We start from the raw sequence: 12,908 nt of genomic DNA, 5'->3' as shown, positions 1-12,908 counted from the left end.
TAATCTTCGTGTTTTTGCAAGATTGAAAAAAAAGTTTCGGAAAGCTAACATTTTAAAATTCTTCGGGAAGCGACAGTGATAGTTTCTATATTTAACCGTGCATGTATACTCCTATTTTTGCTCCTGTTCTCTTCTACTTCTCTACTAGAAACGTTTACTTTGGAATTTACTTCTATTGAGAAAAAAAATCGTGTGCATGTTATTTTTAACGAAAGTTTTCTTATGACGGCTTCTCTTCACTGTCTAGAAATCTACGGATGCACATAATAGAGAAAAATGAAACAAATATGGACGACTTGCTCCGAAACACCACCGAGTGGGGAACGCTTCTCAAAAATAACCTGCAGTTGTTTCCTTCAAAATTCCTACATGCTCGAAATGTACATACATCAAGGTATATTTGTAGAAACTTTCACGAAAAAATATTAATTTTCCTGGAAGTTAAGAAGAATTTAAGTGGACTCTGTTGGAATTTCCGAAAATTGTCTCCCACCCCCATTCCAAAACACTTTCACCTGAAAATTTTGTATATTCGGATTCTACATAGTAAATACTATATGCATAGAAAATTTCATTAAAAAATATTCATTTTTCTGAAAGTTATGACCTCCCAAAGTCTGGGGGGTAAAACCCTGTAGTTATGCCGACCACATATCTGACTGATCGGTCGTAGCTGGACATACCGTCACCCGTTTTCTTCTCCTATGTGATGTTGTTGGTCATCAACAATGACGGACTAACATGTTGTATATGTATAGGTATGTGTCTGTGATCCATTTTGCATCGGTTTTTAGACTGTAGGGTGGCTTAAGTCTCTTGATGTCTCGTAACTTAGCAGTTTGACAAAACGATCTCCATAAACTAAGTACCGGTTCAATCAATATGATCGTCTGAATCCTTGAAAAAGGTACTTCAGCTTAGCCTCAGTCCAAAGACTCAGAGTTAATATAAGATTAAAAGAAAATGAAATAAATCAAATAGGTCGTGTCGTAGAATTTTCTTGAAGTGAAAAGGGATACCTCAAAAATATTTTAATTAAGAATAAATAACTCACCTTGATATTATTGATTACGTGTTGTCATGGAGATTTAAAACGGAAGTTTTATCCATACTTCCGGCACCGTGTTATACACCACGCGTGATGGCTACCGATACGAATAATTCACCAACATTATCTGCAGAGATACAAAAAATTCTGTCGGAAAATAGCCACCTCAAGTATTTATCTGATACTGGCAAGGTATGTTACATAGCAAATACTCCTATCTAGTCAAAGAAGTGTTAATATTGTTTACGTTATAGACCTCGACATTTTTTAGTTCACTTCTCTCGAAATAGCACTAACGATTCTGGTATCTCTTTTAATACAGTTATCCTTTTTATTTATTACCTAAACTAAGATTATTAAATATTGTCATTCCTCTCATTTTAAGCGTGTTTATTGTCATTTTCCTGTTAAACAATTTGAAAATATCTTGATGTATATAAATCCCAAAACGGATAATATCACCATATAAACAAATACACGTTGGTTAGTGGCAAAGGAAAAGTAATTCTATCAAAATGTCACAGGGAGTGTTAAAATATGTCGTTCACATGTTGGTAAATGTAGAAGATGAGGACCTTTGGATATTGGCATAAAAGTAAATAAAGTTATCTGGTGAATTTTATTTTATTTCTAAAGTTTGGAAGGCTTTGTTAGCGATTCTTCCCTTTATCGCATGTCATTTTTTTTTTTCATTAGCTTTTTTGACATGACTTATTATAGTCATTTCAAATTATAATTTACAGAGAGGTTCATATAGAAGCTAAGGACAATGACCATACTATAGAACTTTTGAAGAAAATCGGATTGTTCACATCGAACATGTGGTACACGTGGCCATAAGAGTGAACCAAGGCAAAGTTATGGTGAAGTTATCGTAAGAAAATAACCGTCAGAAAGAATACAATCACTGAGAACAATAAATTAAAATTGGAAGAAGTAATTGAGATATTGTACATAGATTAATAAGAATTTATTTAGTAGTTTGTTTTTGTCTTGTTTTTATATTTAAGTGTGCTTTCATTTTCAAAGTCAGAGTAAAAGCGAAGAAGCGCCCAAAGGGTGTCAGAAAAAAAATAGAGAGAGAGAGAGAAACTCGTAGTGTATTGCTGGTCATTATGTCGATACTCAGGAATAGGCCAGTTCATGGTCAGTGGCTTTAGATGGTACTCATGAAATCATGTATTCATTATGAAGTGATATTTGTGATGAAGTCAAAAAATTGATATGATTATGTACTGGTTGCTAGACCAGCCTCTCAAAGCATTATCTGTGTGTTCATGTGTTTAAGATCCTGAATTTGGTAGCAACTTGTGTTGGAACACCTTTTTCATTAATGCTTTCTAACAATCCTTGAAATAAGGAAAATGCAGATAAGAAGTAGCACAGCCTGAGACTATGTCCAACTGCTTGCAACAATTCAAATTCTGCTAAAATCCAGGAAGTAGTGTTGTACTAGGTGGCATGTTTGGCCTGCCATTTAAGTCTCTTCCTGTAATCATTTCTATCGTCTATCTATGGCAATGTTGAAGGAAATAAGAATTAATCAGGTTTTGTATCATCATCATCATCGTTTAATGTCCGCTTTCCATGCTAGCATGGGTTGGACGATTTGACTGAGGACTGGTGAAACCGGATGGCAACACCAGGCTCCAATCTGATTTGGCAGAGTTTCTACAGCTGGATGCCCTTCCTAACGTCAACCACTCAGAGAGTGTAGTGGGTGCTTTTACGTGTCACCCACACGAAGGCCAGTCAGACGGTACTGGCAATGGCCACGTTCAAAATCGTGTATTTTATGTGCCACCCACACAAGAGCCAGTCCAGGGGCACTGGCAACGCTCTCGCTCGAAAATCCTATGAAGGCCAGTCAGGCAGTACTGGCAACGGCCACGCTCAAAATGGTGTATTTTATGTGCCATCCGCACGAGCCAGTCCAGGGGCACTGGCAACGATCTCGCTCGAAAATCCTTACACATGTCACGGGCACAAGTGCCAGAAAGGCAATGCTGGGCACAGGTGCTATCCCAATTTCGCTTTCGCTTGCCCCAATAAGTCTTCGCAAGCTGAGTTTTGTGTCCAATGAAGGAGACGACGTTGGCACGAGTGCCAGTCGTCGAATTTAGTTCGATTTCACTTGCCTCAACAAGTCTTCACAAGCGAAGTTTAGTGTCCATTTGTCTGCATATATTGAGATCATTTTTTTTTTCTCCTCACTAGATCAAATGTAGTCTATCTGGCCATGAAATGTCATGTGATGCAAAAGTTGTGAACAGTTACCTTCATGGGAAAAAACACAAAAGACTCAAAGCTCTTAATGATTATGATTATGACAAATACAGACAACACCTTGTTGACAGTACAAAAAGATTTCCCAAGTAAGATGTTTGATTTTCTTCATTTCAAATCACTGCAAATACTTGTCTTCACAATCACTGATTATTCTTTATGGCTATTTTGCATGCATAACATTGCTTAACTCTTTAAGGCTTTATGATACAAAGTTCTTGTTTTAAAATGATCTAAATTTAAATCTTCAATCAAAATTTCATGTTGATTTATGTCCCAAACGTGATAATTGCAAAATTATTTTTTAATAAATTCTTCCTTATTTTCCAGATTAATTGAAAGAAGGGAATATGATTCAAAATAAATAGAGTAACAAAAGGGTTAAACTGCTTCACAAAAACTAAACTTTCTTTCTTCAAAGTCAATAACTCTGCGATTATCTTTAATCCATATTAGTCTTTTTAGCATTTCTGGTCTCCATCTTTGAGTCAAGAATTTTACACACATGCACACACACACAAACGTGTATGCTATTGACATGTACCTTTTGTATTTCAGAAATCAACTGCTGTGTCTATTGACATATAAATATATCAACAATTTACAGTCTTCCATACAAAAACATATTAATGGGCGCAAATTCCAAAAAGCTTTTAAGAAATGTAAGTTTTCCTTTACAGAAATCAGAAAATGTATCATATAAATTGTTAGCATTATGAATTCTTTACTACTGGAGTCTCTGATGATTCTTTCATTCTCTTTCCCTTTTGCTATGTGAAATGCAAATAGTTTGTAGCATTAACATGTGCAAATCGATTCAGGATTGGCTCCATAGACACCTTTGTCGGAAATCTACTACCTTTGAAGTCTGTTCTGTTTAGAACTAATCTGCTAGAATATAAATGCGTGCTACAAGTTTTAACTCGGGACCTATTTTATCTTTAACTTATTCACAGATGAACACAAAAATTTTAAAGCAAAGTTTGTTTCCTGACGTCCCACAAGGGAGGTCACTCTTGAGGATTAGACGGAACTTATTGAGAGGAAATTTTTCTACAACCAGATGCCCTTCCTGTCGCCAACCCTCACCTATTTCCTCTAGGCCAAACATTTTTCACAGAAGACTGAAAGCAACTTGCTGTATAACGATGATGCATGTTTTATAATTATCACATGATGTCAAGACGAGCACATACAAACACACGCACACATACATTTCACATTAGAAAAAAAGCAGATGTAAAACGAGAGAAACAAAATACCAACTCTTCAGTATAAATTACTTTCATGGTGTTTCTTATTTATGTAACTCAAATAGTGCAAAAACAAATGGAAAGATAAAACATTTCATTTGTTTCAGTTATCTGTATTTAGGAAAGTTGGTTTTTTTTCTTTATATAATAGAAGTGTTTTATATTTCAAATAAAAGAAACTAAATGTCTATTTATTTTGGTTGTTACAAATATGTTACTAGTTTAATACTGACTGGTACTATAATGTTCCTTTAAATAATAATGTTTAAGAATTTTATTTAAGTCTGCATAAAGAATTTTAAAATGTGTGTTTTGATTTTTTTTACATCTGTTACAGGGGAAGAATTACAGAAAGAAGGCAAGGAATATATAGTTCCAAAGAAACAACCTAATTCTTCAGAAAATTTTGAAGGCATTGAAAAGAAAAGGAAGAAGAAATCAAAATATGAAGAAGATGAGGAAGATGAAAGTGATAATGACAGCTTAAGTGATCTTTATCCATGTAAGTTATGGTGTTACTAACTAAAACAGAGTTTTGGTTTTATTAAATTAGATTTGTTCTTGTTTAATTTTAGTTCAAATCTGATCAAGTAGACATATGATCTAAAACATGCCAACAAATTTCATGCTTTTAGGAGAATGTAGGACTTCTTTATCTAATGTACTCTTTCCATAAATAAGATAGTAGCATGTAATTTGAGGGAAATTTTGGCTGTTGTTTTCAGCAGATCAATCCACAACACAGTGGCTCCCTGAAGGTGTGTTTCTGTTGCCATCACAGTGTCTGGAGCTAGCGTCATAATTACGTTTTAGCGTTCTTCTACATTGCATGGTACCAAATGTTTTCTATGATAGGCTTGAACCAGTCAGTGTCTTGTGCATGAAAGTGGTAGATGGAAACTGAATGTACACATCATCTATTTTATGTCTGCTCTTACATCCAACCAATGCTTGCATTGGTTAGATGGCTCCTTTCTAACAACTACTGCATTCTTTTGTCAACATCCTGAGATCAGCTTTTACTACTTTTGCCCATAGCTCTCATCTTTCCTTCCACAGTTTCTCTCTACTTCAATCTCCTGTCACTTCTGCATCATGTATCTCAACAAAATGGTGATGTCCATGCAAGCATTACTTCCTGTTTCTCTGCACTTTCAAAGACCAGTGAAATAATATATTCCCTTAATTGACAAAATGTTAAGAGTTTGCTACAGGAAGAGCATCTAGCTTTAAAATACTGCCTCAAATATATTTTCGAGTTCCATGAATTCATGGAAAGAAGGCAGATCTATAACGAGATAAACAAAATAACCAACACATCAGCATAAATTACTTTCATGATATTTCTTATTTATGTAACTGAAATAGTGCAAAAACAAGTGTAAGGACAAAACATTTCATTTGTTTCTATTATGTGTGAGAGTTAGTTTGTTTGTTTTTTTTTCGTTTTCTTTATATAATAGATGTGTTTTATGTTTCAAACAAGAAAACTAAATGTCCATTTATTTTGCTTGCTACATTATGCCATTACACATCTGTGCTGCTAGCTTGATGATATATATTCCATTAACTAATGATGTTTTGATTTTATTTCATTCTTTAACAGGGGAAGAATTTCAGAAAGAGGGCAAGAAACAGAAACCTAACTGCTCAGAAAATTTTGAAGATATTGGAAAGAAAAGGAAGAAGAAACGAAAATATGAAGAAGATGAGGAAGATGAAAGTGATAATGACAGTTTAAGTGATCTTTATCCAAGTAAGTTAGGGTGTTTCTCACTAAAACAGAATGTATTAAATAACATCCTGAGATTGACTTTTAAGACATTTGTCCATAAATCCTCTTCTCTCCTTTCTACAATTTCTTTCTACTTCAATCTCCTGTCACTTCTTTGATTCTGTTAGCATCCACGTACATCTCACACACACACACATGTATGTGTGTGTGTGCTTGAATGTTGACATTTTGCATTTTTGCATGGTGTGTCTGAGCAAAATGATGATGTCCATGTATGCAATATATCTTGTAACTGTGCGCTCTCAAATACCAGTGGAATAATATATTCACTTATTTGGCAACAGAAAGGGACCTAGCTATAAAATTCTTCCTCAAATATATATGATCAGCGAGTCCATGTCTTCACAGAAAATAACAGGTGTAAAACAAGCCAACATAATACTTAACTTTTCTCTGTAAATTACTTTTATGTTTCTTGTTTATATGAATCAAGTAACACAAAAAAACATTTCATTTGTTTCAATTATCTATATTTAGGAGACATAGTATTTTTTTTCTTTACATAATAGAAATGTTTTATGTTTCAAATAAAAAAACTAAATGTCCATTTATTTTAGCTGCTACGTTACACAAATGTGCTGCTGGCTTAATACTATATATTCCATTAACTTATAATGCTTAGGAATTTTATTTAAATTTACATGAATTAAAAAAAAAAATTTTTAAGTTTTGATTTTATCATATCTTTAACAGAGGAAGAATTCCAGAAAGAGAGCAAGGAATATGTAGTTTCAAAGAAACAGAAAGCTAATTGTTCAGAAAATTGTAAAGACATTGGGAAGAAAAGAAAGAAGAAATCAAAATATGAAGAAGATGAGGAAGAACAAAGTGATAACGACAGCTTAAGTGATCTTTATCCAAGTAAGTTATTACTAAAACAGACTTTTGACTTTATTAAATAACATTTGTTGTTTAATCTCTGTTCAATTTTGATCAAGTCAACCTCTGATTTAAGATATTCCAACCATGCCAATTTCATCCTTTAAGGTGTATGAAGAACTACTGTATCCAATGTATCCCTTTCCTTAAATACAACAGCAGCAAATAATTGGATGGAAATTTGGGCTGTTATTTCTAGCAGGTCGATCTACAGCATAGTGGCTCCCACAAGGTGTATTTCAGTTCAATTCTTAACTTTCTTTTATAAAAGCAACTTTTCATTCTCTCTTTTTTCCTTAGTAGACTAAACTACAAATGAGCCTTTATATAATTAGCATGTTATTTTAGCTTTGTTACAACGATGTAAAAATATAATTGCTATACTAAAAGCAAACAAGAACATTGGAAGCTTTCCATGTTTGCTGTCTGCAATGTATCTTTGGAATCACTCTGAAGAACACAATCCCTTAGTAAAACAATTCTCAAGTGTATGAAGTGCATCAGTGACAAAGCAACAACCATGAAACATATTCACTACATAAGAAACTCACCCATCTGCCAAAAGAGGGCTCTTTTCAACGTGATGATCCTAAGACTCATTGGGAAGGTCAGTTGCATGTGCAAATTCTTGCTAATGACTTTGAAATGCATGCACATTGGAAGGTGTTATGAAGGGGCACCAACAATAGTAGTGCGACAGTTTGAAGCTGAACAAAGGGCAGTATTCAATTACTGAACACAAACAATGAAGTTCATCATCTTGTTTTCAAATCTGTCTCCTTCATACTGGTCATCTGTGTACTCATCAGGGATGTGATGAAACTGAAAATGAAGAAGTGCAAAATCATCATCTAATCATCAGGTGGCCATAGCAGTAGAAGCTTCAAATCACACCCTGCCATTCTGAAAAGGGTGAAACACATTGGTTACATTTGTCTACTTTCCAACCATGTGATTTCAGGTTCAATCTTACTGCATGACACCACGACTCCATGGATAAGCCTCATCTACTAAAGCCCCAGGTTGACCAAAGCTTTGTGAGTGGATTCCATAAAACGAAACTGAAAGAAGCCTGTTAATTATATATACACTCAGTTCTCTTTTTGCATGGGGGACACATTCCAGAGACTACCATGCAAAATAAAACCGTGTAAAAAAAATATACAGTGTACATATGAAAATTAGAGACAGGTTCCATCCAAATATATTTAATAAAAAGAATGTTAATTTTCATATACAAATAAATTGAATTTTTTATTTATATATATATATATATATATATGTATAATTTAGAACAAACAGTAAGTTGTCATTATAGAACTCGCAGTTTCGAATGTCAGAGCGAAGAGCTACGATGCATTCTCATCAGCTATTAATGGCAATAGATGCTATGAAAATCCGTTGAACAAAAGGGAAGTTACTCTAATAGGTAGAAAAAAAAGGTAAAAAATCCATGCAAGCATATTCTCACAATACATAGACATAAAACCTCCTGTGTTCATAATGTCTACATACGTACACACTCACACAAACGTGTACATGCACATACACACAAACATTGTGTCAAAATTTTAACACAATGTGAACAAGGTCCAGGGAGAGGCTAAGTTGGTTAAATTGACTCAAGTCTGCACAGGTACTTATTTTATTAACCCCAAAAGGATGAAAAGCAAAGTTGACCTTGGTGGAATTTGAACTCAGAAGCGGACAAAATGCCACTAAGCATTTTGCCTGGCATGGTAATGGTTCTGCTAGCTCACTGCCTTATAATAATATATATTATTAAAATACTTTAAGCCCACCAGTTCTTATGTCTGATTCATCTCAGTTAATATTGGCTTCTTTTGGATTAAAAGCTCTATAATCGAGGAGATATTGAATCAATGTTTATATCCTTTCCAACAATATTAGTAGCATGAATGAAATAGCCAAAGCAATCTTTCTCTTGCCAACCCTTACCTGTTTTTCAAGTAAGGAATATTTGTGTAAGTAATCACATGTCATGCAGATTTTTTTGTTTTTATCACATTTGAAAGATTATCTTTTTATCTCAACATCTTTGACAGTTGAAGAATTCCCGAAAAATGATGATGGCCATAAATCTGTAAAAAAAAAGAAATACACCCCTGAGAGTAAGTTTAAAAACAAGAAGAAGAAAAAGAAGAAAGTGGCAGTGACAGTTTAAGCGGTCCCTGTTAAAGTATGTATGTTAAGTATTCTCTCTTCACTAAAAACCTTTTTATTTTGTTACATCTCAAATGTTTGCAGAAATGGAACTGCATATAAGAAGCACTAAACCAGGGTTTTTCAAACTGTGGTCCGCGGACCACAGGGGGTCCGCAAGGACAAGACAGGGGCTCCGTGGAAAGCCAAGACAGGGGGTCCGTGCAGAGCCAAGCAAGCACATCCTTCTCACTAAAAACCCCTGCAATAAACCATATTGAACAGCTTAATTGTGAAGTATATTGTGTTTTATGTTGACTTGATTCACTCTGAACTTTCTACTGTTGCCAAAACTTGTCAAGTTAAAATAAATCCATTTTCCAAATGCTACAAAAGTAATGATACAAAATAATTAACATTTGATCCTCTATGAATTATATAGCTACTTCTGAAATAGATTCCACTTACCATATTTTCCAGCATACAAGTTGATGTGGTATATAGTAATCATATAATGGAAGCATTCAAACATCTTCACTAGCTTTCCAACTCCTGCTGCTTTTCACATGGAATTTGTGCGTCCTCCAGAGTTGTCTTAGTGTATAAAATTGACTTCCCCACTTTTCATTTTTTTAGTCTGAAAGATTCAACTTAAATTCTGGAAAAAATACAGCCTAACATTCATCTTTTTTTTTTTTTCTTTTTTTGTTTCATAATTTTCTTCCACTTTGTGCTTGCTGGATTATAATGTAGAAATTCAGCATCTTTTATGGATTGTAGTTTTTGGGTCCTGAAAATTTTAGACCATTAAAATTTTTTTTATTCAATGTTTTATGTCTTCATGTTTGTTAATGATGGACTGGAATAGTTGTTTCTGCAACTTTATGTTCCTGTGACTGCTAACAAGTTATCCATGAATTGGAAATGGAATTCTTTTTTTAATTTTTATTACCTCACTCTCAGATATACAAAGTATAATTCCTTTCATTCCTCATTTGTTTATTGTTCTCATAAGATCAATGTGCAAATCATGTATGTAAGTATTTTCTTATAGTAATTACAGTTTATTCTCAGATAGTGTGTAACTTGATGTTCATCATTATTTGTAAACGTCTTATCTGCAAAATCAAAATTAACTTTATGTACTAAATATATCAGTTTTGTGCCAAAATCTCTCAATGGCTATTTTAGAAGAAGTTCTTAAATTATTGTTGGGAACATAACACAACAAGCTTATCAACAGCTCCTAAAAAAGTCAACATTTTTAGTTCTGAGTTTTTAGCAAAAGAAATTATTAAGAGGATTGGGGTAACTGGAAAATAAATATTATTCACTAGAATCATGAATATTCGAACTGAAAGTGGGTTTATATGAGAAGTCATGACTGCTTTATAGCCTCCAAGTCAGCCTTGATGATGCAGGTCATTATCAAAAGTGTTTTAGCTATGACACCTTATCAGTTTGTGTGTCTAAAACTATATTGTTCAATGTATTCTTCTTTTTCGTACCCTTCTTTAGGATGTAAATTTAGGGAAATTTGGTTATTCCAAGCAACCATGTAGAAGCTGCCTCACCCCATTGGCTCTCTGAAAGAGTATCTGCATTTTTAGACTGACTTAGTTCAATTGTGGAATCTGAGAAACTTGATTAACTATGGACAAGTGGTAGTTATTGGGTTGAACTCAGAGTGTTGACTAGTTGGCTGGCTGACAGCTTAAATGATAATCTACCGAATTGGGACTTTATTGCTAGCTGATAATCTGACTAATGGGAACTTATTTACTGATTGTCTCAAGTGCAGACTGAAACTACCTACTGACTAAGGAGCCTTTACATTTTATAACATGAATATATATAAGTGTTAGTATGTGTAATGACTGGTTTGCAGGTGTTATTTACTAATAAGTTTTCTGGAAAAATTTTTACACTTTAGCATTATTTTATTCAAAGAAGGGGTTGTTAACTTTATTCAAAGTCTTGCTGAACTGTTGAGAGGTTTCTGTGAGAGTGTTAGTAGTAAAAGTTTCTGCAGTTGTTGTGTACTTAAGGTCTATGAGAAGCTGGCATTAATAGGTTTAATAAATTTAGTTATCTTAAAAAAATCTTGGTGCTTATAACTTCTTCCAGTTTACAATTGCTTTTCTCTGCCATGCTGTAACACATCTACTAGAATTTATTTCAAAAAACTACTATTTCTAATTATCACATCTCATTGATCACTTAATCCTAAATGTATCTACTGTTGTTAGTATTAAATCCATTTAGAATATTCATACTTGTTAGATATGAGGTATTCAAATCTTTTGATAAAATTCATTTAACAGTTAGTGGGACATAGAGATGAAGTAAATGATCAAGGTATCCCTATTAAATTAATATTTAATCTGAAAGAGATTTTTTTTTTTTTTGATATTAGATTACTGCAGATAGATGAACTTTCTGTTAACAGTTTGGTATTCAAGATTCAAAAATGGTGAACAATGTCCAGGAGAATGTTGATTATCAAATATAGTACAATTGGATGCATTTGGAATGTATAAACTGTAACTACTGCTATTGGAAATCATAAACAATGAGGAAGAAGATAGAGCAAAAATAAATACTGTGTATGAATTATGACATGTGCCATTTACAAAATGTTTAGTCTTTATTAAACTTAATGTACTTGAAAATTGTCTCTTGGCTTAGAAAGAGAACTCTATTCCATTTTCATGAAATGATCGTAATATCCTCTTAAATTTCTTATATTTTAATGTTTTTCTTTCTTTTCTATTTCTAGCTAACTTAAATATCTCTGAAGACCTTTACCTGTATATTCTCTACATAAAAGCTACAATTAAACATAAACTTGAATTTGTTATTATTTCCTATCTTTTTGTTATTTTGGTGACGAATATGTAATTTTCGGTGAGCTGGCAGAAATGTTAGCATGCCAGGTGAAATGCTTAGCGGTATTTCGTCTGTCTTTATATTCTGAGTTCAAACTCCGCCAAAGTTGACTTTGCCTTTCATTCTTTCGGGGTCAATAAAGTAAGTACCAGTTGCGTACTGGAGTCAATCTAATCAACTGGCCCCTCCCCCAAAATTTCAGGCCTTGTGCCTTGAGTAGAAAAGAATATTTAGTTTTGTTGAGATTTCTTTTTAATACGAGAGGATAGATGAATAGTTACATATGTGTTTATATGCACATACATGACTGTTTCTTTCCACATGTACTGTAGCTTAGTGGTTTGTTGGCTTCAGTGTATGAAGTCAAACAAAATAAAGTACCTTACTTGTCAAATCGGTTAAAGATGGTGATGGGAAGGGTATCTTTATAGTAAAAAAATTACAATCTTCAACATTGATCCTTGAAATGCTAAGTATATGGAATGTACTGAGAACCACAAATTACAAGTAATTGGACAGACCACTGATTAGCATAATGAGCAACAACAAAAGTAACATCGACACAGTTAACCTCCAGTGGAAAACAGTGAAAATG

At 33.6% G+C, this 12,908-nt stretch overlaps 2 protein-coding genes across 4 annotated transcripts in view; one reads left to right on the top strand and one right to left on the bottom strand.

Annotated features, from left to right (window-relative positions):
* Nucleotides 1–1,152, bottom strand: part of LOC106873453 (axonemal dynein light chain domain-containing protein 1) — a 103,902-nt gene extending 102,750 nt beyond the window's left edge. The window contains exon 1 of one of the 2 annotated variants that reach the window (XM_014920813.3): nucleotides 1,055–1,152. The gene's annotated coding sequence lies outside the window, so the exon portion shown is untranslated. Of the gene's footprint in view, nucleotides 1–683 lie in introns of both variants that reach the window. The other variant, XM_014920812.3, reaches the window with a different exon arrangement.
* LOC106873455 (surfeit locus protein 2) lies at nucleotides 1,083–12,271 on the top strand. Of its 2 annotated transcripts, none has more exons than XM_014920815.3 (8): nucleotides 1,083–1,240; nucleotides 3,266–3,423; nucleotides 3,893–3,996; nucleotides 4,925–5,089; nucleotides 6,194–6,343; nucleotides 7,076–7,243; nucleotides 9,328–9,461; nucleotides 12,204–12,271. In XM_014920815.3, the coding sequence occupies exons 1-7, from the start codon at nucleotides 1,142–1,144 to the stop codon at nucleotides 9,444–9,446; spliced, it is 963 nt and encodes a 320-aa protein (XP_014776301.1). In that variant the 5' UTR covers nucleotides 1,083–1,141; the 3' UTR covers nucleotides 9,447–9,461; nucleotides 12,204–12,271. The 2 variants fall into 2 exon arrangements, with proteins under 2 accessions (XP_014776301.1, XP_052832493.1); XM_052976533.2 differs by lacking the exon at nucleotides 12,204–12,271 and adding an exon at nucleotides 11,841–11,956.
* Nucleotides 12,272–12,908: the final 637 nt, after the last annotated feature.

Source organism: Octopus bimaculoides, chromosome 2, assembly GCF_046866305.1.
Source record: "Octopus bimaculoides isolate indiv1 chromosome 2, ASM4686630v1, whole genome shotgun sequence".
NCBI classification, from domain to species: Eukaryota; Metazoa; Mollusca; class Cephalopoda; order Octopoda; family Octopodidae; genus Octopus; species Octopus bimaculoides.
This window is presented reverse-complemented; position numbering and strand designations above follow the sequence as displayed.

Bases quoted from the DNA above. Each gene is read 5' to 3' on its own strand.
- LOC106873455 (XM_014920815.3), top strand. From the start codon at position 1,142: ATGGCTACCGATACGAATAATTCACCAACATTATCTGCAGAGATACAA. The intron at 3,424-3,892 runs GTAAGATGTTTG...TTTGTATTTCAG, and splicing joins AGTACAAAAAGATTTCCCAA to AAATCAACTGCTGTGTCTAT. The intron at 6,344-7,075 runs GTAAGTTAGGGT...TATCTTTAACAG, and splicing joins TTTAAGTGATCTTTATCCAA to AGGAAGAATTCCAGAAAGAG.